Source organism: Peromyscus californicus, unplaced genomic scaffold, assembly GCF_007827085.1.
Source record: "Peromyscus californicus insignis strain IS unplaced genomic scaffold, ASM782708v3 Scaffold_12__1_contigs__length_115047231, whole genome shotgun sequence".
Classification (NCBI taxonomy): domain Eukaryota; kingdom Metazoa; phylum Chordata; class Mammalia; order Rodentia; family Cricetidae; genus Peromyscus; species Peromyscus californicus.
In genome coordinates this window covers 68,440,713-68,467,107 of record NW_026294413.1, presented here as the reverse complement: position 1 = coordinate 68,467,107, position 26,395 = coordinate 68,440,713, and the positions used below count along the sequence as shown (strand labels likewise).

At 48.7% G+C, this 26,395-nt stretch overlaps 2 protein-coding genes across 4 annotated transcripts; both read left to right on the top strand.

The window, feature by feature from the left end:
* The first annotated feature begins 8,344 nt into the window (after window positions 1-8,344).
* Window positions 8,345-19,777, top strand: Dcaf11 (DDB1 and CUL4 associated factor 11). Of its 3 annotated transcripts, none has more exons than XM_052733187.1 (15): window positions 8,345-8,476; window positions 9,435-9,802; window positions 11,422-11,549; window positions 11,923-12,050; window positions 12,309-12,373; window positions 12,635-12,735; window positions 13,173-13,319; window positions 13,527-13,581; window positions 13,900-13,968; window positions 14,288-14,345; window positions 14,442-14,627; window positions 15,441-15,594; window positions 16,089-16,241; window positions 18,728-18,834; window positions 18,936-19,777. In XM_052733187.1, exons 2-15 carry the CDS (start codon window positions 9,648-9,650, stop codon window positions 19,068-19,070), a joined length of 1,641 nt encoding a protein of 546 aa, XP_052589147.1. In that variant the 5' UTR covers window positions 8,345-8,476; window positions 9,435-9,647; the 3' UTR covers window positions 19,071-19,777. The 3 variants fall into 3 exon arrangements, with proteins under 3 accessions (XP_052589147.1, XP_052589146.1, XP_052589148.1); XM_052733186.1 differs by lacking the exon at window positions 8,345-8,476 and adding an exon at window positions 8,865-9,335; XM_052733188.1 differs by lacking the exon at window positions 8,345-8,476 and having other exon boundaries at window positions 9,642-9,779.
* Window positions 19,778-24,858: 5,081 nt separating this feature from the next.
* Fitm1 (fat storage inducing transmembrane protein 1) lies at window positions 24,859-26,116 on the top strand. The gene is made up of 2 exons (XM_052734285.1): window positions 24,859-25,124; window positions 25,478-26,116. The coding sequence occupies exons 1-2, from the start codon at window positions 24,859-24,861 to the stop codon at window positions 26,088-26,090; spliced, it is 879 nt and encodes a 292-aa protein (XP_052590245.1). The 3' UTR covers window positions 26,091-26,116.
* Window positions 26,117-26,395: the final 279 nt, after the last annotated feature.

Below are 26,395 nucleotides of genomic sequence, written 5' to 3'. Positions count from 1 at the left end.
CATCTGTGTTGTTTCCAACTTCCCATTTGTCTTGATGCTGGCCCACACAGTAAGAACTTTTAGAAGGCATTATTCTTCTGAAGAACGTAGCCTGGTATGGTGATGCAAGCCTTTAATGCTAGAGGCAGCTCCACCCTGGGGAGTTTGAGACCAGCCTGCCTGGTCTAGATAGCAAGTGCCAGGCACCAGGGCTACATAGTAAAGACCAGTCTTAAGAAGGGAGACCACAGCAGGCTGCTCAGTGGTTAGGGTTAGGTTCTTTGTCCCACACAGACATGCAGAAGTTTATCTCCATTGTCTTCTCCATTGCTGGTTCTTACACTGGTTTCCTCCCGCCGGACTTGAACCAGGAGCCACACAGGCTTTGCTTGAGACCAGTCAGTGAAGGCAGCTCCGGCACTGATGTGCTGGCTTCCTCCCGCCGGACTTGAACCAGCAACCACACTTTTTCTTTTACTTGAGACAAAGTCTCATGAAGCCCAGGCTGGCTTCACACTCACTGTGCAGCTAAAGATAAGCCTGTACTCCTGATCCTCCTCTCTCTCCCTTACTGGCAAGTGTGCCCCAAGGCACTTGAGAGCACCATCTGTATGCTAGGCACTGTTCCAAGCACGTTATGGAAGTCCCATTTTACAGCTCAAAACTCAGAGTCGGACTGAGCATAACGGCACACCTTCAGATCCTAACACTTGAAGGACCCTGTCACCAAGGCAAGAGAACTGTATACATAGTGACCCTGGCTACAGAGAAAGAAAACCACAAACCAAAGGTTATCCAGTGAATGGCCCCACATCTTTGTGCATAGGGGAAGCAGGGGGGTATTAAAAAAAAAAAAAAAAAAAAAAAAGCCGGGCGGTGGTGGCACACGCCTTTAATCCCAGCACTTGGGAGGCAGAGGCAGGTGGAACTCTGTGAGTTCGAGGCCAGCCTGGGCTACAGAATGAGTTCCAGGAAAAAGGCACAAAGCTACACAGAGAAACCCTGTCTCGAAAAACAAAAACAGACAAAAAGACCTGAAGTTTAGAGGGGAACATGTTGAAAAAGGTCTGGGGAAAACAGGAAAGGGGAAGTGGATTTGATCAAAAGACCATTGTATACACATGAAATTCTCACATACTAATAAATAATAAAAATAAGAGGAAAACTTTCACACAAAATGGAATTCCTGGACAATCCCTGAAAAGAAATAACTGGGTGAGGAAATGCTGAGTGTTCTCCAAGAAACTGCTGGAAAACTGGTCAAGGAAGAAAGGTTTACTAAAGGTCAGAGTGGACCACAAAAAAGAATGCAGCCATGGAATACACTACACATAAAATTACAGCTGATCATGTCCTAAGTTAGCAGAAGTAAGGCCTAATTTTCTGCTGCACTGAAAGATAACAATATCACACAAGAGCTGAAGGGCGGGGTGGTGGCACAGGCCTTTAATCCTAGCACTCAGGAGACTCAGAGTTCGAGGCTAGCCTGGTTTACAAAGGAAGCTCCAGGACAGCTAGGGGAGACATCCTATCCCAGAAGTACAAAAAAAAGCACTGACGGACTTTCAGTGTTTCCTGTTTTTCACCACAAAGAAGGGCAGTTCATCCTAATTTGAACATTACACAGTGCATACATGGATCTAAACGTCACAGGATAAATCTTACGTCCAAGGAAATGGTATGACTTCTAAATATCAGTAAACATACAGTCAGATCCTCATCTCCCTAACTAGCAAGGGGTAAAAACAATGCCTTCTGCGCCCAGCGGCTCGATCCCTTCATCTGTACAACGGCCATGTGCCTCTACCTCACAGCGTTGGGATAACTGAGTCAGTGGAGTACAGCATTCAAACTAGCAGCAGCAGCAACACTCTAGGGCAGTTAGCTGTCAGCTCCTCCCCGCTCTGCAGTGACTGGAGTTGGCCCTTTAAGTCTGCGTTCTGGAGCTGACTCTGCGTTTAAGAGGATAAGAAGAGGATAAGGAGCAGTGAAAAGAAAAATGTAGAAGAGAAATAGATTCGGAACTGGGGCCCTCGAGGAAGGAGGCGGAGAACTGCGGCTCCAGGTACCTTCTCTGGACTCAAGTACACAGTAGCCTTAAACATGATTTTTGCCAATAAAATTGGACCTCGTGTCAGATAAACAGTGTGATTAAGATATTCTGAGTTTGGGTCTTTGCGTGTTTGGTGTTTGTATGCTTGTTTTAGACAAGGTGTCCTATGGCCCAGATTGGTGTCAGACCTGTCACCAGAGCTGGCAGTGAAGTCCCGATCCTCCTGTGTGTGTGCCCCCATGCCCAGCCTTGGCTTTAGCTCCGGTTCCTTCCCTCTTTCACTTCCTTCCTTTTTGTCAGTTTTGTTTTATCTGCCGTACTGAGCATTGAATCAGGGGCCAAAGGAATGCCAGGCAAGTGACCTACCGCGGACTTCTCCCAGGGTTTTGTTTGGTAAGGTAGGTCTCACTGTGCAGCCCTGCCTCCATTGGAACTCTCCATCCTCTTGCCTCCACGCCTAAGGACTGCAATTGTAGGCATGTGCAACCATGCCCAGCGTTGTGTGTATTTCATACGTAGTTAAATCTGTCAATCCACAGGTTTCTCCTGTATTCCTTTCTTTTTTTCAAGTTAGCCATTGGAAGAATCTAGACATGGATGTTCAATGCCTGGATTAATTAATATACTAGGAACTGGGAAGCAGACACACTGGGGCTCTGTTTCAAGGGCTGGAGTACATTTTATAAAGGAATGCTTCCCTCAATCTTGCGTTTCATTGCCTGTGACAGTTTGTATGAACAGCACAAATGCTGCTTAGTTTCCTTTATTCGCCATCTTTAAAATGACTTGGTCTCCTATTATCTTTTTTTTTTCTTTTCTTTTCTGAAACAGGGTCTCACATATCCCAAGCTTGAACTTTCTATGTAGCCAAAAATGACCTTGAATTGCTGGTCCTCCTGCCTCCTATCTCCAGAGACAAGCCCAAACTGCCAAGCCAGGATGACGCAGGGCTGGCAAAGCCTCGTGTGCTATGCAAATGCTCTACTAACTAGGCTACATTCTCCCAGCCTATTGCCTTTCAAAAGGATGGCCAGTTAGTTAAAACAGCACACACAATGAACTTCCAATTTAAACAATGCATTTAGTAAATTATATTTACTAATGCTCAAGTCCTCCCACCTTCGCTGATGGAAACTTGACCGAGTGATTTTAGCAGGATCCTGATAGTTCCTGCCTGTTTCTCTGCTGACATGGATTGTCATACAAACATCTTGTATATTTTATGCCCCAAACCTGGAATCAACCAGCCCTCTAAGAACCTGGAGTCTTTCAGTAGGAAACCGTATTATAAAGCTACAAGCTCCCAAACATGGTGGCACACACCTGCAACCTCAGAAAAGGACAATGGAGAGTTAAAGGCCAGCCTAACACTATAACCCTGACATGGTGCCCAGGCTGGTCTCAGATTCCTAGGTGCTGGGATTACAGGTGCCAGCCACCATATCCAGCTCTGATTGTCTCAAAAAAGACAGTAGGGCTGGCAAGACTGCTCATTGGGTCCAGATGCCCGCTGCCAAGCCTAATGGCCTTGAGTTCAGTCCTTAAAACCCGCACACTTGGCGAGAACCAACTCCTCTACACATTCACATGCCCACACCCATCACACACATCCATGCACAGGTGCACATATATAAAACTTGTAAAAATAGAAAATAAAACATAATCTGTGCACTGTGTGTTCACGGATCCCTCATTCTTTCTAGACCTTTCCAGTGATAAGAAAGAAAGATAAAATACCTGTATTGGTTAGTTTTCTATTGCTGTGATAAAACACCATGACAAGGCAACCTACAGAAGAATTTATTTGGGCTTCCAGTTCCAGAAGGATAAGAGTCCATGACTGGGGGAGGGGGGCCGGAGACATGGCTCAGAGAGTAACTGTACTTGCTGCTCTTGCAGAAGATCCAGGTTCAAGTCCCACCACCCCCATGGTAGTTCACAATCATCCATAACTCCATTTCCCAGAGATCCTACTCTTCATCTGATCTCAGTGGACATGAAGCATATATGTGGTGTATATACATATACGCAGGCAAAATACTCAGACATAAAATTAAATGCATAAATTTTTAGCCTGATGGTGGTAGTGGTGGAGGCGTGCCTTTAATGCCAGCACTCAGGAGACAGAGACAGACAGATTTCTAAATTCAAGGCCAGCAGGGTTTACAGAGCAAGTTCCAGGACAGCCCAAGCTACACAGTGAGACCATCTTGGAAAAAAAAAAAATTTTTAAAAACCATGTTGGTGGCAGAGTGGGAGGCATGGTAGCTGGAGCAAGAAGCTGAGAGCTCACATCATGAACAGAAAGCAGGAAGCAGAGGTTGGAAAGTGGGGACAGCATGGGCTTTGAAACCTCAAATTTTTGAAATCTCGGAGCCAGCACCCAGTGACTCACCTCCTCCAAGGCCACACCTTCTAAACCTACCCAAACAGTTTCACCAACTGGGGACCAAGTATTCAAATAACAGTGATGACGGGGGACATTAATCATTCAAACTACCACAACACTTCATAATCTTATATTACTGCTCAGAATCAGGGTTACTAGCTGATCAGGTGGTGTCCACCTGTAACTGCAGCCACTGGAACGATAAGGGGGAAGGCTGCAAGTTCAGGGCCACCCTGGGCCATCCTCTGGGAGACCTTGTCTCAAATCCAAAAGTCAAAAAAAGAGAACTAGTTCAGTTGTAGAATACTTGCCTAGCATGTGCAAAGCCCTGGGTTCAAACCCCAGAACCAAACACACACTACAATAGGGTTACAGGTTTTACTTCTATAAAACAAAACACACACACACACACACACACACACACACACACACACACACACACACACACGCATTGAGAAAGAGAGAGAGAGAGAGAGAGAGAGAGAGAGAGAGAGAGAGAGAGAGAGAGAGGATTCTTTTTCTATGTATATGGCTGGTTGGCCTGCAGGTATATCTGTGTACATATGCATCAGAACTGGAGTTACAGATGGTTGTGAGCGGCCACGTGGGTGCTGGGATCCAACCTGGGTCCTCTAACAGAACAGCCGCGGCTCTTAATCACTGAGCCATCTACCCAGCCCTTTCCTCCAAAACCTATAACTGAGAATGTAACCCAATTGGTAGAATGCTTTCCTGGCACTCATGAAGCCCTGGGGTCAATATAAGTTCTATATAAAACTGAGTATGGCGGTGCACATTTGTAGTTCCCAGAACTGTATATGAGAGGCAGGGAGATCAAGGTCAGTTATCCTCAGCTACATAGTGAGTTACAGATCAGCCTAGTCTCCAAAATAAATAAAAAAATAAAATTAAGCCGGGCGGTGGTGGCGCACGCCTTTAATCCCAGCACTCGGGAGGCAGAGCCAGGCGGATCTCTGTGAGTTCAAGGCCAGCCTGGGCTACCAAGTGAGTTCCAGGAAAGGCGCAAAGCTACACAGAGAAACCCTGTCTCGAAAAACCAAAAAAAAAAAAAAATAATAAAAATAAAAATAAAATAAAATAAAATTAAAAAATATAAAGGACCCAAGACATGAGCGTCTTAGAATATCTCATCATATCCAATTACTCTCTAATAAACACATTTTAAAGTCCCTGGATAAATTACCACATTTCTCCCCTTCCATCTTACACAGAAAATGCTTCTTATAGTAATTAACCACTTGTGTGGGCACCAGTCACCTCAGAAGACTGAACTCATCTCAGGTACCCCGGAGATACTCATCCTGCAGAACTCCTGTTGAAACCAGAGCAGCTGTGTGACCATGCCCAACATGGAAACTGGCTGTCCTTCCCTCCACAGACCAGGTCGCCCTCTAGTGGAGCTGCTCAAGGACAAAAACAAACAAACAAACAACCAGGCCAAACCTGGGGGAAGAGGAAGTGAATCAACTGATATTTACTAATGAGCAGACTTGGTCTTAACTGAAAGGCCCTCCCTGTGGCTAAACTGACTCAGTGTAGCTGGGGAAAGCATTAGCTGCTCAGGTTCAAAACACTTTACAAACTCACCAAGCACTGAACGGCCAAGAGCGTGTCAAAACCACTTCTCCTGGGGGTGCTACCACTCCCTGCCATATATACAGAATTTATTTACTGTTGACCTTCCTCCTCCTTAGATTTTGCTTAGACTTGGTCATAGTGCAACTCTGTCATCAAAATGGGTGGGAGAGACTGGGAAGATGGCCCTGTCGATAAAGTATGAGAATTCAGGGGCACCTGAATTCAGATCCTCAGCACCCACCTAAAATAATCCGGCAATGTTCAGGTCATGTGTCCGAAATCCTGGAGCTAAGGGAGCAGACAGAAGACTTCCTGGGGCTTGCAGGCTAGCCAGCATGGCTAATCAGCTAGCTCCAGGTTCACGGGGAAGCTCTGTCTCAAAAAATAAGTTGGGGGACTGGAGAGATGGCTCAGTGGTTAAGAGCATTCACTGCTCTTCCAGAGGACCTGGGTTCAATTCCCAGCACCCACATGGCAGCTAGCAACTGTCTCTAACTACAAGATCTAACACCCTCACACAGGCATGCATACAAGCAGAACATCAATACACAGTAAAATATATATATATATATATATATTGGCTAAAAAAAAATTAAAACATGAAAGTAGGAGGCGGTTTGTAGGGGGGACATCAGAGGGAGGACGGGCAGCTCAAGTGGGTGTGATCAAGGTACACTGTATACATGTATGAAATCGTCAAAAAATAAATAAAAGATAGTCTAAAATAAATACGTTGGAAATTTCATTGAGGAAGACACCAGACATTCATTTCAGGCCTCTCCACCAACTGGTACACAATGTGCACATCCACCGGAACACACCTGAGCACACAAACACACCACACCCACATACCCACACATACACACAGAAAGGTAGTAAGAGAATAAATTTCTACAGATCTCTTTTCTAGACCTTAGGTATTATAATTGTATTAATCATAATGTTCTGTTCATATTGCATCTTGGTTATTATGTATAAGATCCTGTCCACTTTATTAACCACATAATGAGCTTGGATTTTTTAAAAATTCCTATTTACTGAACTGGGTGGGTGTGGGTGAGCAGGGCAGTATATATGTGGAGTTCAGAGGGCAACTTACGGAGTCCACTCTCTCTCCTCCGAGTGAGTCCCAGGGACTGAACTCAAGTCATAAGACTTAGCAGTAAGCCCCTTTCCCGAGCAAGCTGAACCATCTCACTGGCCCAAACTGGTTATTTTTATACTTTATGACGAACTGCAGCAGCCAGCACTTGGTTTTGTTTTGTGTAAGTGTGCTGGTGATTGAACCCAATGTATAACGAATGCCAGGCAAGCACTCTCCCACATATTCCCAACCCATTATAAAATTCATTTCAGTGCCTACCTGGTATTTTCCTCTCTGTACAATGCTGACAGTGATTTATTTAACCAACCTCTTACTGTATATTTGGATTTCTTTTGTTTCCAGTGTTCCACTATTATCAGTAACCGTTGAGCAGAACATAAATCTTTATGCAGGTCCTAGGCTGATTACTACAGTACCACTAGATCAAAGTTCACGGCTATTAGAGCCGGCGAGGGTCAGTAAAGATAAGGCATCTCTTAGATCAGACAGACATTTTAAAAAGGTGCACAAGTAGAGAGGCACTTATAGGCACATTTGTTGGCAGAAAAAAACAAACAAACAAACAAAAACAAGGTTAGTAAAAAGACAATCAGGTTGGGAAGTCTATATTTGAAGTAATAAAAAAAGTAAAAACCACTGGTCAGCTCTTAGGAACGCAATACTGTTAAGAGGATAGGTGAGATCAGCGAGTGGGAGGGGTCTGAAGTGAGGGAATTGCGACTGTGAAAATAACCTCAAGTAATCAGTTAAAAATATCTACAGAACTTGTTAGAATTAAAGGAGTAATAAGGAAGGAAAAGTACTTTTTAAAATTATAGACTTTCCAGGCCGGATAACCCAGATACCTCGGAATCCTGAAAGTTCCATGTGTGTTAGAAATACTGTCCACGTGAACTAATGGAAAGTAGCCAAAGAACAAAATGCTGGACGTTTGTTTAAAGAATTTTAAGGCAGTGACGCTAGGCACCGTGGCCAGTTCAACCATCCACGGTGTGGGTCCGGGAGAAAACGTTCTGCTCTCCGGCCTAGAGACCAGGGGACACCCCCGCAGGACCGGCCACATGCTCGTCCAGGGAGCGGAGGTGGCCCGGCTCTGGGCCAAGGCCGACGCGGCCCTCGGCCTGGGGAACCATCCAGACGCGGTAGGGCTCGGCCTTGGCCGCGACCTTGTTACTCATTAACCTGCAGGAGGCGGCGCGCGAGCCAAGGGAAGGTCTGCAAGACCCAGACTGGGGCAGCGCGTGCGCACTAACGCAACCGGAAAAGGCTCCGAGGCAAGGCTGCGGGACTTAGGGAGCGTCTGCAAACACCGGGAGAGGAAGCTAGGGGTCGTCTACCGAGACCGCCGCGGGTAAGTGGGTACAGAGCAGGGCGAGGAAGCCGGGGTCCCACCGGTGAAGAAGCCTGCTTTCGGGCAGGCCCCTGGCGCTTCAGCCGCGGAAAGACGGTTGGGCTGGGGTTGCTGGGAGCTGAGTGAAAAAGGAGGGCTGGGCATGCAGTTGAAAAAAAAAAAAAAAACTGCAGGCGACCTTAAGGGACCGCCTCGCAGCCATTACGTCTAGTTCCGCCGGCTCTAGTGCACGCCGCAGCCAATTCCCGTCCGCTCCGAACGAACGCCCCTCTTGGGTCACGCACTTTCCTCCAGCCCACCTATCAATCACCGGACTCAGCTGTCCAATCAGCGGGCCGAGAGGGGGCGGGGCTGCGGGGGGGGGGGAAGCGTCGAGTGACGTAAGCACCCGCAGGCCTAGCAGCCAGATGCCTGCCGGATGAGGCTAGCGCCCTGAGGAGCTGTTGGCCGGCTCCGCAGGGGTCGTCGGCGTCGACAGGGCCTCGCCCCTGCGGCTCGGGCGACGGCTGCTGGCTGGTGGGTGGTCTCGCGTGGGGCGGTAACCGCCGGCCGCCGGGGGAGGTGCTTCTCCGCTTTCCCTCCCCCTGCCGTACACACCCCCGGCGCACCACGTGGGCGTGAAGCTGAGCTGGAGGGGGTGTTGGGCTGACTTGTAACTTCATTGGCCGTCGCTGCTGCCGGCACTCGCAAGGAATTGCTCTGATTGGTCAGCGAAGGGCGAGTCCGGGTCGGAGTTCTAATGCTTCTGGTTGGTTGTCTGAGATAAGCTAGTGAGGCGCGTTCTTCCGCAAGGGGTTTTGATTGGTCGGCCCGAGAGGTTATCTGGGATTCGGCCACCCCCGGCCGGGGACTTTGATAGGTGAGTTTGGGTAGGAAAATGGGAAATTCCTCTTTATGGACTCTCGTTAGTAAACAAGGGTTGCACCCGAGGTTTCATATGGCTTTCTTTGCTTCACAGGATTGAGGAAGGTTTATGTTCCCCGAAACCTCGGGAGCTGTCATAGCTAAAAGAGAAGGAAATTGGTCTCCAGGAGGGGTCACCTCTCTAAACATAGCTACTGCCCCGTTTCTGGAAACCTTGGTATTTCTAGAGCAGAAATTACTCTCACCAAACCTAAGTTGGTGACAGGAGGAGCCCCCGCACAGGACATAAGGATGCTGTAGCCAGAAGATGGGATCGCGGAACAGCAGCAGCGCAGGATCCGGGTCCTTAGAGCCCTCCGAGGGCTTGTCCCGAAGAGCTGCTGGCCTGCGTCGGAGTGAGGAAGAAGAGGAGGAGGATGAAGATGTGGATCTGGCCCAGGTACTGGCCTATCTCCTCCGCAGGTAACTTACCCTCTGCTGTGACACTGCTAAGTGTCACCACAGTCTCTTGATCTCAACTCCAGGCAGGAAAGGTGCAGAGGACAGGGAATGGTATTAGCCCAGGACAACGGTCGTGTTTGAACAGAACGACCGTACCCTGCTGGACGCCCATACTCCTCGGCTCCATACCCAGAATGGTTCCTACCCAGGGCAGGTCACCGACACACTCAGATCTTGTGGTTGAGGGGCTTCTCAGGGCGGCCTCTTTGGCCGTAACAACACAAATTTAGTCTGTTTTCTGAGAAAATAAAAGGGGGAAAACGGGGAGGAGGGTGTGGAGGAGAGATGTGAGAAGCAGAGTTGGAAAGGGGGTGTTAAATCACTTGCCATATGAGATGAAGCCATGTGGATTTACTTGAAAAACAAGTTTAAATCGACCTTACTAGCCCTGTTCTTAAGAAAAGAATGCCCTGGAGGGGGTGACCACCAGGAACTGATAAAAAATAGTATACCTGGCTTTGTTTGCTTGCCTTGGGAAAAGATGAGCCTGGTATCTCTGCAGAATATTATGTTTGGTGCTGTATTTCCTACAGCAATGGCTGTGAGGACTGTCACAGTCAACTTACGGGGTCCGGATTCCCCTAGGAGACAGCACACCTCTGAGGGATTGTTTAGCCTCTGGGCAGGCCTGTGAGGGATTACAAGTGATTAGGTTCATTGAAGCAGGGAGATCCAAGTGGAATGTGGGTGGCACTGTTCCTAGGGTGTGGGTCTTGGACTATATGAAAAGGAGCGAGCTAGCTAAACATGATCATTCGTCTGTCCCCGCTTTCTGATGGTGAATGCTGTGTACCCAGCTGCTTCAGGTCCCTGCCGCCTTGACTTCCCTGCTATGATGGACTCTACCCTGAGCTGCTGGCCAGCATAAACCTTTTCTCTCTTAAGTTGCTTTTGCCAGGGTTGACTTCCCTGCTATGATGGACTCTACCCTGAGCTGCTGGCCAGCATAAACCTTTTCTCTCTTAAGTTGCTTTTGCCAGGGTGTTCTATCACAGCGGGAAAAGAGACTAAGAAGGACTGGTGGGCATGTTCTCCTGTTTAGCTCTTGAACTAGGGATATCGCTCAGTGGTAGAAGCTTACCTAGTGTGCATTGAGGCCCTGGATTCAATCCTCACCTGAGGGAAAATAATATTTCACTCTGTGAGAAATCAATTTAGTGGGTCAATCTTCAAACTGTTAGAATTCTGTGTTCTTACTCGTAAAAGTACAAATTAGTTTCCTATTATGTCTTTTTTTTTTTTTTTTTTTTTTTTGGTTTGGTTGGGGTTGTTTGGTTTGGTTTGGTTTGTTTGTTTTTCGAAACAGGGTTTCTCTTTGTAGCCCTGGCTGTCCTGAAACTCACTCTGTAGTCCAGGCTGGCCTCAAACTCACAGAGATCCGCCTGCCTCTGCCTCCTGAGTGCTGGGATTAAAGGCGTGCGCCACCATGCCCCACTATGTCTTATAGGGGACTTAAAATAACAGCTGAGGTCTAGTCAGCCTCTAACGGCAAAATGAGAACCAAATGTACAAAGAGCTAGATAGCCATTGGCTAGCTGGGGGATGGGATTCCCCCCTTTATAATAGGGATCTCTCCACAGAGGCCAAGTGAGGTTGGTGCAAGGAGGAGGTGCAGCAAATTTACAGCTCATCCAGGCCCTCTCGGACTCAGAGGAAGAGCATGACAGTGCCTGGGATGGTCGCCTTGGAGATAGATACAACCCACCTGGTAAGAGGAAAGGCAATCTAATCATTTTTGGTTTTGTGTTTTGTTTTTGAGATAGGGTCTCTTTGTATCCCTGGCTGTTCTAGAACTCTCAGTGTAGTCCAGCTGCCCTCAAAATCAGAGATCTGCCTGCCTCTGCCTCCCGAGCACTGGGATTAAAGGCATACATAACTGACAATCTCATCTTAATGTTGGAAGATGTTCACCAGAACCCTTTTACTTTTAAAAATAATCAATCTTCTAAAGCTTAATTGGTTAAATTGAAAGAAGATAATTCAGGGGATGAGGGAATCCTTGTAGCCAGTCAATTGGGTACAATTTTGCTAGCTATCTTCTGGGCTGGAAGACCTAGAAGGAAACTTCTTGGTATTCACAGTGGATGCAACCCCTGACACTGGGGAGCTGGAATACAATGAGATCAAGACACAGGTGGAATTGGCCACAGGGCGCCTAGGACTCAGGAGGACCGCCCAGGAGCACAGCTTTCCACGAATGTTGCACCAGGTAGGCTTTTCCACCTCTAGGCAGCCTGGCAGTAGACCCGTTGAGGCCAGAAGCTCTGCCAGCCCCAGACAAACAAACAGAAGTAAACTTCCCAAGGAGACCTCAAGTGCAGGGTCTGGTGTGTGTTAGCCAGCCTGCATCCTAGTGCTGGGGGACATTGTTTCTGTAGCAAGAGAAATTTCCTTGGAGGAGGGGCTTGGTGTGATGGCAGTGGCCCTCCAATTCTGCTAGCAATATTCCCCAATCCCTTCCATTTAGAGAGAACGGGGCCTCTGCCACCGGGGAAGCTTCTCCCTTGGAGAACAGTCTCGAGTGATGTCTCAGTGAGTATGGGGTTTGGTGGAGAGACTCGAAGGGCCAGCCAGACCTTATCTCCTACATTTTGAAGGGTAGAAGTTAAAGGATTCTCAGAAATATTTAAGACTAGGTTAAAGGGGGTTGAAGCTTTGAGATAAACAAATTAGAAAAGTGTAAAAGTTAACAGAATGCATAAAAAGGAAATATGCTGCCATGCCATTCTGCTAACTGGGGCTCTTCTCACTCGGAGCTCCCCTTATCCCCTCTCTTTCCTTCTGCTTCTCCAGCTTCTTGCCCAATGATCTAAGCTTCACTGACACCTACTCTCAGAAGGCTTTCTGTGGCATCTACAGCAAAGATGGTCAAATCTTCATGTCTGCTTGTCAAGGTACTAGATCCCAGTCTTATTTTTTTATTTTTTTATTTTATTTTTTTTTATTTTTTTATTTTTTGGTTTTTTCGAGACAGGGTTTCTCTGTGTAGCTTTGCGCCTTTTCCTGGAACTCACTTGGTAGCCCAGGCTGGCCTCGAACTCACAGAGATCCGCCTGGCTCTGCCTCCCGAGTGCTGGGATTAAAGGCGTGCGCCACCACTGCCCGGCTTAGATCCCAGTCTTATTAACAACTTTAACCTAGAACAAAGAATATTCTCAACCGGACTAGAAATCCTCAGACCTAGGGAACTCAAAACCTGGTCTAGAGATGTTTAACCCAGAGCATGATTCCCTTGATAAAGGGAGACCATAGACACACCAAGCAAAAGAGATCTGATGTAGAAGGCTGCAAGGAGAATAGTCTATAACTCTGCCTGAAATCAACTCTACAGATCAGACAATCCGACTGTACGACTGTCGGTATGGCCGCTTCCATAAATTCAAAAGCATCAAGGCCCGGGATGTGGGCTGGAGTGTCTTGGACGTGGCCTTCACTCCTGATGGAAACCACTTCCTGTACTCCAGCTGGTCTGATTACAGTGAGTATGCTCCAGACTTCTGCAATGTCTCCAGCTTGGGACCTGAGGCCTCCATGTCCTCTTCTCTCTGAGAAGATACCATGCTTTGCCCTCGGAAAATCACTCCCAGAGTGATCTGACATCCTTGCCATTTGCTCCTTCCCCTCTTAGTTTTACTTCTGTTCTCTTTCCCTCAACCCTAAAGAATTCTTGTTTCTCTTCTCTTAGTTCATATCTGCAATATCTATGGGGAAGGAGACACACACACTGCCCTGGATCTAAGGTATTGGCTTTTTCTTGTCAGACTCATCAGAAGCTTCTCAAGGAAGGCTTTCCAGGAGCACCTCTCGAACAGGGGCTCCCACCTAGACGGAAAAGTGCACTGGTTGCCAGTTTCTCTGTGTGGCTTCCAGAGAGCATTGCCCATCCCGTGAGCCCTAGTTACAGGATTGCTTCTGGGTTCTCACAGGTGGCCTGCATGCTAGCAGGAGTCAGTGGGCCCTCTGTGTCCTCCTCTTTACAATCCTTGCCAGATTCTTTGTAGACTGACCGAAAGTGAAGGGACATCCACCTAGCGGAGCTCCTCCTTTGCCTTCTCTAGGCCAGAAGAACGCCGCTTTGCTGTCTTCTCCATTGCTGTCTCCTCAGACGGACGAGAAGTACTAGGAGGGTGAGTGAGCTGTGGGAAATGTCTGCCTTGGTTAGTGGGGAGGGCTCTGCTGGAGGTAGGTTCTGCTGTTACAGAAACTATCCTAGCAGCTGTGGAAAACCTTCTCCAAGGTCAAGGCTTATGAGCTGCTTCGTTCTTACTCACCATTTCCCTGTGTGAGGCGTCAGGTCGTAAGCCTCCTTGAAAATTTAAACTGCTGCTTCTCCCATATGTGAAAGAACACAAAAGCTTGCTCCTTGTTTGAGTTCCTCAGCAGGACTCTCACGAGCACACAGAACAATAGTCTTGGCTCTAGGACCCTCTATCTCATTTCTTACAGAGCCAATGATGGCTGCCTGTATGTCTTTGACCGAGAACAAAACCGACGTACTCTTCAGGTATTGTTTATGAGACAAGAACTTCTTCCTCTTGGTCTTTAGTCTATTTTAAGACTAGAAAGAAATCCTGAGACTCTTAGCTTCCTGCTCCTCTAGATTGAGTCTCACGAGGATGATGTGAATGCAGTGGCGTTTGCTGACATAAGCTCCCAAATCCTGTTCTCTGGGGGAGACGATGCCATCTGCAAAGTGTGGGATCGACGCACCATGCGAGAGGATGATCCCAAGCCTGTGGGAGCGCTGGCTGGACACCAGGATGGCATCACCTTTATTGACAGCAAGGTGAGCAAGGATACAAGACTGCATAGTCAGGCTCTTAAGGTTCTGGTTGCCCAGGTGGGCGTGACTGTGGAGTGTATAGAAACTCCAAAGTTTCTTCTCAGCGTGTTCAGGAACTGGGGTTTAGGAGAAGTGCTTAAGCCAAGAAACATGAGTTTCTTCTGTCCTCATCAGCCTGCAGGACCACAGCAGGACTTTATAAGAAAAGTACAAGATGAGGCTGGAGAGATGGCTCAGTGGTTAAGAGCACTGGCTATTCTTCCAAAAGACCCAGGTTCAGTTCCTAGCACCTACACCACAGCTCACAACCATCTGTAACTCTTCTGGCCTCCACAGGCACCAGGTGTGCACATGGTACACAGACATACATGTAGGCAAAACACCCATACATATAAAATAAATTAATCAAAAAAGAAAGAGCCGGGTGGCAGTGGTGCACGCCTTTAATCCCGGCACTGGGGAGGCAGAGCCAGGCAGATCTCTGTGAGTTTGAGACCAGCCTGGTCTACAGAGCGAGATCCAGGACAGGTATCAAAACTACACAGAGAAACCCCTGTCTTGGAAAAAAAACCTAAAAATCAATAAATAAGAAAGAAAGTAGAAAATAGTTTAGTCTAAGTTAGAATGAAGGATATAGCCTTACTCTGGGGGTAAAGAGACCTGAAGCAAAACATCAAAACCTAGCTGATCTGGATGGGTCAAGACCAAAGCAGATCCAGCAGCTTAGAGGTCTAGCCTCAGCTAGCACAGAGGAACTACACTGCAGGCACTAAACCCGGCAAGCTTTGGTGCATCTGTCCATCTCTGGATTCCTAGGGTGATGCTCGGTATCTCATCTCCAACTCCAAAGACCAGACCATTAAGCTTTGGGATATTAGACGCTTTTCCAGCCGAGAAGGCATGGAAGCATCACGCCAGGCTGCCACACAGCAAAACTGGGACTATCGGTGGCAGCAGGTGCCCAAGAAAGGTAAGGGTGAGAGTGAAGCTAAGGTCTGGGGATCGAGAGTTGGGTGGTGACTAGACTACTTAGCCACTGGTGGCCTGGAATGGGCTTGATGGGTTTGTTACCTGGGAATCCTAGAGCCCTCCCTCAGTCTTTTCTTTTAGACCTTTTATTCGGGAGAGGGGCTCCCAGGTTTAAGGGAACATAGAACCAACCAACACAAAAATATTTTAGTATCGTTGACACTGTCAAATCTGCAAGGCTGCATTGGTGACTTTTGGGGGAAGTCGGCAGTTTAGGGTTGGGTAGCCAGTTGCCTTTGAGTGTTGATCTTTGTTAAGAGCTGGTGGTATCGGGATGGGAGGAGTTGGGGTGAAGGAAGAGAGGGGGATCTGTGGTTGGTATGTAAAATGAATAAACAATTTCTTAATAAAGAAAAAAAGAGCTGATGGTACAGGACAATTTAGTAGAAACTCCTCATCGAAGGCCCACCTCCAAAACCGTGTATCCTTACCCAGCCTGGAAGAAGCTGAAACTCCCTGGAGACAGCTCCTTAATGACCTACCGAGGCCACGGAGTGCTGCACACTCTCATCCGCTGCCGATTCTCCCCAGCACACAGCACTGGCCAGCAGTTCATCTACAGCGGCTGCTCCACTGGCAAAGTAGTGGGTAAGGATTCTGTGAGGACCAGCCTTAAAGGGGCAGGCACGTCTCTCTGGCATCCCAGCTGTAACTACAGTGAGCTCCTTAAAATCTCAGTAACAACTACGAGTGAAATGTTACTTAGGTTGGAACAGGAAAGACTTAAACAAGGAACTAGGAAGCACTCATGAGCATTTTTAATTAAGAAAGAGAACATAGAATTCTAGGCAGTAGATAGATTACCAAAAACATAATTCTGGTTTTTTCCAGTCATTCAAGGAAATGGATCACAGAGGAAAGGTGGGAGGGAACAGAGGTAAACAAATGACAAAAAGAGAGCATGAGAGCTGCTGGGCACAGAACTCATGCTTGTGATTCCAGCACTCAGGAGGTGAATGCTTGCCATGAGTTCAAGGCCAGCCTGAACTGTGAATTCTGGGCCAGCTCGGACCATTAAGCAAGACCCTGCCTCTCAGAATAAAAAGCAGCATGGGTAGTAAAAGTTGTGTAGGCCCAGAAGCAGGAGGAATGCACAGGAAAGCAGGGTAGGGGAATGGTCATGTAGGGCTGAAGCAGGGATGCACAGGAAAGCAGGGTAGGGGGTGGTCATGTAGGGCTGAAGCAGGGATGCACAGGAAAGCAGGGTAGAGAGATGGTCATGTAGGGCTGAAGCAGGAATGCACAGGAAAGCAGGGTAGAGAGATGGTCATGTAGGGCTGAAGCAGGGATGCACAGGAAAGAACAGGGTAGAGAGATGGTCATGTAGGGCCGAAGCAGGGATGCACAGGAAAGAGCAGGGTAGAGAGATGGTCATGTAGGGCCGAAGCAGGGATGCACAGGAAAGAGCAGGGTAGGGGATGGTTCAGGCAATAAAGCACTTGCTGTCCAAGCATGAGGGTCTGAGCTCAGGTCCCCAGAACCCACACATGATGCAACTGTATCCCGAGAGCCTGGGGTTGGGGGCAGAAACAGGATCCTGGACCATTCTAGCTATCTTAGTGAAGAGACACCATTACAACGGCAACTCTTCCTCCCCACCCCCCCAGAGCTGAGGACTAAACCCAGGGCCTTGTGCTTGCTAGGCAAGCACTCTACCACGGAGCTAAATCCCCAACCCCCACAGCAGTTCCTATCAAGAAAACATTTCATCGGGGTGACTCACTTACAGTTTCAGAGGTTCAGTCCATTATCATCATGATAATGAGCATGGCAGCGTGCAGGCAGGCATGGTGCTGGATCTGAGAATGCTACATCTTGCAAGCAACAGGAAGTTGACTGAGAGTGAGGGAAGCTTGAGCAAAAGAGACCCCAAAGCTCCCCACTACAATGACACACTTCTTCTAACAAGACCACACCTCCTAATAGTGTCACTCCCTTTGGGGGCCATTTTCTTTCAAATCACCACACTAGCCAAATCAGCAAGCTCGCACTTCAGTGAAAGACTCCCAAAAAATAAAGTGGAAGCCAGGCGTTGGTGGCGCACGCCTTTAATCCCAGCACTCGGGAGGCAGAGGCAGGCGGATCTCTGTGAGTTCGAGGCCAGCCAGGCTATGCAAAGAAATCCTGTCTCGAAAAAACAAACAATAAACCGACAAAGTGGAGAGTGATTGAGAGAGATAGCCAACACTGAGCCCTGGCCTCCGCGTGCACACGCACTCACAGGCGTGTGTACCCACTCACACACATAAACGCCTCTACCCTGCACACCGACTGAAGTTTAAAAGGCAGAGATGTGCTCGTCAGAGAACAAGAGCACACAGCGACTCGGCCTGGGACTCACTGCTCGTACCTTCCATAGCTTGCTAAAGTTCTTATTTCTATGGGAGGGGGATTCTCTGTGTAGCCATTTTGGCTGTCTTAGAAATCACTGTGTAGATCAGACTGGCCTCAATTTTACAGAGCTCCGCCTGCTTCTGCCTCCTGAGTGCTGGGCTTAAAGACATGCACCACCATGCCCAGCATTCTAAAAGTTCTTTGAAGTCAGTGCATTTCCAGTTTTCATTTTGTTTGAGACTGGGAGAATGTAACCTGGGCTGGCCTGAAGCACCTGGTTATCCTGCTTTCACTTCCCAAATGTTGAGATTACCACCGTACATTTTATTCACAGTAGTCCTTGAGCCAGGCGGTGGTGGCGCACGCCTTTAATCCCAGCACTGGGAGGCAGAGGCAGGCGGATCTCTGTGAGTTCGAGGCCAGCCTGGTCTACAGAGTGAGCTCCAGGAACAGTGCAAAGCTACACAGAGAAACCCTGTCTCCAAAAAAAAAAAAAAAAAAAAAAAAACCACAGTAGTCCTTGGAATTCTAGCTAAGGGGCAGGGATACCTACCTTCCACTCCATACCTTCAACCCAAGGTAGGGACAGGAGCAAGAGAAGGAAGCAGATAGAGCACCATCCTCTGAGGTGGGCTTTGCTTCCATGGGAAAGTGGGATGCTGCCTGAGAAGCAAGTCAGTGGTGCCGCCACTAGGGGGACTGAGGTCCTACAGCAGCCCTGTCTGGCTTTCCCTGGACAGTGTATGACCTCCTGAGCGGCCACATTGTGAAGAAGCTGACCAACCACAAGGCCTGTGTGCGGGATGTCAGTTGGCACCCCTTTGAAGAGAAGATTGTCAGCAGCTCGGTGAGGCTACAAGGGTTGGGAGCGGGAGGACGCACGTCTAGAGCGTGGACCTGGGAGGGGGCGTCTCCCTGACTGCTTGTCACTTTCTCCTCTGTCTGCAGTGGGATGGGAACCTACGTCTTTGGCAGTACCGCCAGGCTGAGTACTTCCAGGACGACATGCCAGAGTCTGAGAAATGCTCCAGCGCCCCCACTCCGGTGCCCTGCCCGTCTGTGGCCTTCTCCTCACCTCAGTAGATCTGAACTCCAGTTCTGAATAGGGTGAATTCTCAACACGATCTCTGCCTCCTCCTCCCTTCCCCTTCTGGGGACTCTGTGGGGGAACTGCTGACATTGGGCAGTGAGAAACAGAAGCCCAGGGTCTGGGCCCAAGCTGAGCCTAGACTAACCCACTCCCCTGTGAGGCTGGGCCAAGTGGTTTCCTCATGCCTTCACACCCAGTCTGCTCAGATTTCTATCTCTAGCCAGAGTGTGGCAGCAGGACATCCCTTATCTGGGGTGCAGCTTCTGCCAACAAGACGATTGTCCTGAGTGTTTTTAATCATGTTCCGATGTTAGATATTGGCTCATAGTGTAGATCCCTGAGGTCTGAATAGACCCATCAGCAATGCCCTTTGCCCAGGTCTTCACACTGAGGATTAGATTGGCCAATCAGGGCTAAGTATACTGGCCTTTCTTCCTGAGATCTTTGAGGGAGGACAGGGTGGGTAGAACTGTTTCCTCAGCACCCTCCTGGGGTGGGAACTATGTCTTCTCTCATACTTGGACTTTGGTGTTAAGAGACTGGTCTGAGAGGTAGGAGTCTCCAGAAGCTCTCTATGGCCCTCCCTGCCATTGGACCCTGTCACTGCTGGTGGCCAGCAGCTTCAACAAAAGGTTAAAACAGGACTTCTGTCATCTACTCACTGGCTTTGGCTTTCCCAATAAACTGTCTGGGAAACCGGCTCAGTGTCTGTGTCTCTCCCCTTTTCCCACCTGAGGTTGTTGTCTTCTCACTTCAAGGAAGCAGTTTTTAAAATGGGTGTGGCAACACGTACCGTGATCTTGGAATTGAGGACAAAAGGATCAAAAGTTGAAGGTCATTTTCAGCTCCATCATCAGTTTGAGGCCAGACTCTGCTACACGAGAACTTGTCTCAGAAAACCAAAAGTTCCTACAGAAAGTATGCTACTCTATAAGAGAAAACACGTTACTAACCCAAGACGAAGGAAGATCACTTAATAAGGCTTGTAAAAGTCCTTCCTCTCAACACAGAAGACCTGGAGACAGCAGACGATAAGCACACTTTTTGTTACAGCCCAGGCATGCCTGTGTCGAGTCTGCTCTGGGGCTGTTCCAGCGTGCAGAGAGGGTGGTCCTGAATACACAGCCAGAGAACCTGAGTAGCACTAGCCAGCCACTCACAACCCCAAGTTCCTGAGGCTAGCAAGATGGCTCACCCAGTGAAGGCACCTGCCACAAGACTGAAAGCTGACCTTGATGCCTGGAGCCCATGTGGTGGGAGGGAACTGACTTTCAGAAGCTGTCCTCACTGAGCACCCACTGACAGACACACACACACACACACACACAAATAAGTGTGATAGAAGAACCCATGCCCTAGAGCAGTCAGAGTCAGAGGAGATGGCATTCTCCACACGTCTTGCTCTTTGAAGCAATCTTTAAACGGTATGCATTTAAAGGAGTGGTCATAGACTTTCATGGCCATGGAAGTGTTGAGGGGGGCTCACTATGTCATCTGGGCTGATCTTGAATGCTGGTGCTCACTCAGTCCTCTAGCTCGAGTAGCTAAGATGGCAGATAATTACTACCACCCGTGGCCCCCAAAACAACTGCCCAGGGAAGGTTAGAAGACTCGGCAGGTAAAGGCATTTGCTTTTAAGTGACAATAAACCTGTTGATCCTAGTTTGACCCCTGAAACACATGAGAGAACCAGCTCCTACAATTGTCCTCTGACACCCCCCCCCCCCACACACACACACGCACACACACTGGTATGGACATGTCCACAGAATAAATAAAGAAATGTAAAATAATTGAAAACTGTCGAGAGCTGAGAAGGTTAGTTCTCATCACCAAGTTAAACTGGGTATGGTGACACTTGCCTCTGATCTCAGCGCTTAAGAGGTGGAAGCAGAGGAGAGGGATCACAGTTCAAGGTCTTAGCTACAGAGCAGCTTGAAGGCAACCTGGGCTCGATGAGAGCCTGTCTTTAACAAGACAAAATGATACCAAAAAAGAAAACAAAACCCACTCCATATCTTGCCTGTCCTTTTGCTCCTTGGCCTAGTTGTCCTTTTATTGTGATCAACTTCTGACCAGGCCTCAGTGGTTAGGAGTACAGGGTATCTGGGTTCAATTCTAAGCACCCACACAAGGCTCGCAATCACCTGTAACTCCAGTCCTAGAGGAGTGAACACCTTTTTCTGACCTCCATGGGCACCCGGCACACAAGTGTTGCATAAACATACACGAGGAAAACACACATAAAATTTAAAACAACGCTAACAGTGGCTTACAGGAGGAAAGAGTTTATTTGGCTCACACTCCAGGTAGCAGTACATCACTGAGGGAAGTCAAGGCAGGAACCATGGAGAAACACTGCTGGCTGAGTCTCTGGTTTATGGTTAGCTACCTTTTATATATAACCTGGACCACCTGCACAGGGAATGGTGCCGCCCAAAGTGAGCTGGGCCCTCCTGCATCAATTATCAAGACAGTCCCCCACAGTCATACCCACAGCACAATCTGATCTAGGCAATTGAGGTTTTCCTTTCAGATGACTCCAGGCTGTGTGAATTTGAGAAAACTAACTAGTCTAGTCCTACTCTGCCATTTCACCCCTAAGATGAACCCATAAAACAGAGTTCCAAATTTAGAGAAAAAATTGTTAGTATTCTCAAAGCCCACAGAATATCATTCTGAGACATTACCATACAGTCCTGTTAACAAATATAAATGGTACTACTAATAATTATAATGGAAATTTAATTCCAAAGGGGAAGAATAACTCGTTTTATGATCTCTAGAATTGTTTGTTGTGGGTTTTTTTGGTCTGGGAATTGTTTTGTTTTGTTGGGATTTTTTTTTGTTTTGTTTTTGTTTGGGGGTTTTGTTGTTGTTTTGGTGTGCTTGAGACAGCCTTACTGTATCCCAAGCTGGCCTGGAGATCACTAGGTAGATCAGTCTGGCGATGAACTTGAGTCGATCCTCTTGCCTTAAATTCCTGAGTGCTGTAATTACAAATAATGACACCATGCCTGGTGTAGCCCTGGCTGTCCTGGAACTCACTGGGTAGACCAGGCTGGCCTCGAACTCAGAGATCGGCCTGCCTCTGCCTCCTGAGTGCTGGAATTAAAGGGGTGTGCCATCATACCCAGCTTTAAAATTTTTTAACTAAATTAAAAAAAATTTTTTTAACAAAGATGTTATAAATGACCAATAAAAGACCTTCAAATATAAAAGCACATTGGACTGTGTGAGGGGGCGCACACCTATTCATCCCAGCACTTGGGAGGCTGAGGTAGGAGGATTGTCACAACTTCAGGCTAGCCAGGGCTATGGATAAGACTCTCAAAAAAGAAAAAGAAATGAGAAGAAAAGAAACGGAGAAATAAAGGGCTGGAGACATACCTCAGTTTCTCTGGGTTCCATCTCCAGTACTGCATTAAACTGGAGATGGGTCCTGGCCAAATGGGTCCAGTGAGCTAAAGTTTGCTGTGTGCCCCTGGAAACTAAGTTTAAGTTTGATCACCAGAACCGGGTGGAAGGAGAGAACGGATTCCCAAAAGTTGTCCTCTGATCACCACATGTATGTGTCCTCTCTCTCTCTCTCTCTCTCTCTCTCTCTCTCTCTCTCTCTCTCTCTCTCTCTCTCTCTCACACACACACACACACACACACACACACACAGTAATAAAAAATAAACTTTTTTTTTAATGTGCACGGTGGTACATACTTGTAATCCCAGTGCTCAGGCACTCAGGAAGGAGATGAGAAGCAGGAGGATCAGAAGGTCAGGACCATTCTTGGTTATGTAGAAAGTTTGAGGCCAGTCTGAGAAACATGAGACACTGCCCCCCCCCCCCACAAAAAGGAGGTGGAGGAAGGAAAAAAGGGAGGATACTGGGGTATAACTCAGTGGTAGTGTACTTGACTAGCATGCCTGAGGCCCTGCGTTTGATCCCAGTAGCATGAAGAAGAAGAGGGGGGCTGGTTGGTTTTCCCCAAATCACAACTGGGCCCACAACCTGGGTGTCCTTGCTCACTCATTCCTTTCCCTACTTTGTGGATCTCCACTGCTCTGAAATCCCAGCTTTAAGGAACAAGGAAAGAAAATGATAGCTATCTTGAAACAGCTACCAAGTCCTTCTTAGGTAGGTCCTGCCAATGCTCAAGCTGAGGCCAGGTTTGTGTGAACCATGGGACCCAGGGTAATTGACTAGAGAACTGACTTAAAGTTGTTTTTTGGAGGGAGTTGTTTGGTTGGTTGGTTGTTGTTTTGAGACAGGGTTTCTCTGTGTAACCCTGGCTGTCCTAGAACTCACTCTGTAGACCAGGCTGGTCTCGAACTCCACTTGCCTCTGCCTTCTGAGTGCTGGGATTAAAGGCTTGCACCACCACCACCGGGCCAGACTTAAAGTTTGATGGATGACAGATTGGGCATGTTTTTCTTAGGATCTTTACCCATCACCTGGGAATACCTGGACTCTGAGCACCCAACCATGGCCGCCATCATCCTATACAGGTTGCCTTTCTCAAGGCACTTGACTTTCACCTGCTGATTCTGATCATCATGAACACAAGCGGTAACCCATGAGGTGATGCCCTGTGCGTTCTTTCTGCCACCATCAGTGTGCACAGTCACCCTGGGACAAACTGGCCTTCCAGAGAGCCGCATCTGCATGGCAGCAGGAGCCTAGCTAAGCTGCTGGGGTCACCATAGCTACAGTGACTACCCCAGTGAATCCACTTCCACAACCTGCCCATGACACCATGCTGCGTACACAACTCACTGCTGCCAGAGCCCAGGAGAAGGACCCGCATTTGGTGAGAAGGTAAACTCTGCTGGTTTGTTTTAATGCGTTGTGATGGCTAGTCTTGGTTGTCCACTTGACATCATCTGGAATTAAACCGAAGCAGTTTAATTCCTGTGACGGATTTTTCTTGATTGGCTAATTTGAGGCAAGAAGACCCACCCTAAATCTGGATCATTGGAGGTTAGAAGAACCACCGTAAACCTGGGCTACACCTTTTGGTGTCAGCCCAAGTAGAAGGCCATGGAAGAAGGAAGCTTTTTTTGCCTGCTTACCCCCACTCTCCCGGCAAGTCCTCTATCCTGATGCTGAGGCATTCCTTCACTGGTATTAGAACCTACTTCTTGGGGACTCTGATGTAAACCAAAGACCAGCTGGGCCATCCAGCCTCCTGGACTGAATAACTACCTGCCTGTGAGCCTTTCCGTGGGGAGATAGGTAGTGTTGGAATTAGACACAGCCCGTAAGCACTCTAATAAACTCCCTTTTCATTCAGATTGATTCTACCTGCTCTGCTCCTCTAGAAAACCCCGACTAACACAGGCATCTGAGGTTTGGTTGGTTTTATGGCCTAGATTTTCCTGTGGAGGAAAACATGGTAGTGCTGAGATGAGGGTAGATGGGCTTCAGCTGGCCAAAATAAGACACACAGCCACAAGCTGACCGTGGACAAGGACAGCTCTGAACAGCAGGCCTTGCCCTGAGACACGAACTGGAATGTGGCTGGAACTGAGAACACAAAGGTGGAAAGGACACAGGCTGTGTGGGGACACACTTCCACACACCCAAGGCCAGGACCATGCTGACTGTCAGCCCTCAAACTAGCCCATTACCCCCCCCCCCCGCCCCGCCTGCCAGCTGCCAACAGGGCTCTGCCCTGTGTCTACCACACCTGTCACTGCCTATCCTTGTCCGAGGGGGGGGGGCGGGTATTAGCCCCTCCTCAGCCTCCTAGCAGAGCAGGCAGTTAGTGGGGAGGGGAGGGAACATGGAGCGGGGGCCGGTGGTGGGGGCAGGGCTGGGGGCCGGGACCCGAGTCCGAGCACTGCTGGGATGCCTGGTCAAGGTGCTGCTCTGGGTGGCCTCTGCTTTACTATACTTCGGAAGTGAACAAGCCGCCCGCCTCCTAGGCAGCCCCTGCTTACGGCGCCTCTACCATGCTTGGCTGGCAGTGGTGGTCATCTTTGGGCCCCTTCTGCAGTTTCATGTTAACTCCCGGACGATCTTCGCCAGCCACGGCAACTTCTTCAACATGTGAGTCACGGGAGTCCGTGGGAGCTGCCTCCCTCCACTCTGGGATCCCAGCTTCCTTCTCCAGGCCTCTGTGTTCTGATGCCAGTAGGAACACTAAAAATAGGCTAGGAGGTTGAGAAGGTCAGGGGGAGAAAAGTGGGAGGGGGTGGGAACAGAGCCTGGGGGTGCAGGGGAAGTAAAGGACTAAAGAGGGAATGTGGACCCTAGAATGTCCGGTGGCCCTCTAAGGAGACAGACAATGTTGACATGGTAGGGGTTGAGGAGACTAACGATAGTGTGTGGAACACAGAGCAGGGTAGGGAGGTGGGACTGGGCCGGGGGTCTCAACCAGCTTTCCCTCTTTCTGCCCACAGAAAGTTTGTGAATTCAGCGTGGGGCTGGACATGTACCTTCCTGGGAGGCTTTGTGTTGCTGGTGGTGTTCCTGGCGACAAGACGTGTGGCAGTGACCGCCAGGCACCTGAGCCGACTGGTGGTGGGGGCAGCTGTCTGGCGGGGGGCTGGACGAGCCTTCCTGCTCATCGAGGACCTGACTGGTTCCTGCTTCGAACCTCTGCCCCAGGGCCTACTGCTGCATGAGCTGCCGGACCGCCGGAGTTGCCTGGCAGCCGGCCACCAGTGGCGAGGCTACACTGTCTCCTCCCACACCTTCCTACTCACCTTCTGCTGCCTCCTCATGGCTGAGGAAGCGGCTGTCTTTGCCAAGTACCTGGCCCACGGGCTACCAGCTGGGGCCCCCCTGCGCCTCGTTTTCCTACTGAATGTGCTGTTGCTAGGCCTCTGGAACTTCTTGTTGCTCTGCACAGTCATCTATTTCCATCAGTACACCCACAAGGTGGTGGGTGCTGCAGTAGGCACGTTTGCCTGGTACCTTACCTACGGCAGCTGGTACCACCAGCCCTGGTCTCCTGGGATCCCAGGCCACGGGCTCTTCCCCCGATCCCGCTCAGTCCGCAAACATAACTGAAAGAAATAAAAGTATACCAGGCCTGGCTCTGGCTCTTATTCTTTTCGGGCCTAGAGAGGGTGGGAAGGGTGATAGTCTGGTAGATGCTTGAGTTCCTTCCTCATCATTTCCTGAAGTCATTGACTTCGAATGTGTTTTCCTGGACTCGACTTCCATCCTCTGGGTTTCTTGGTCTACAGACTTCTAGCTTTCTGGAGCTGCGATGTCAAGGAATGGTACTGTGGAAGCTGGTGATTGCCCTTAGGTGTGTACATAAGCATCGGCAGATGCTTCATGCCAGGACCTTTCCTATCTCTATCTCATGA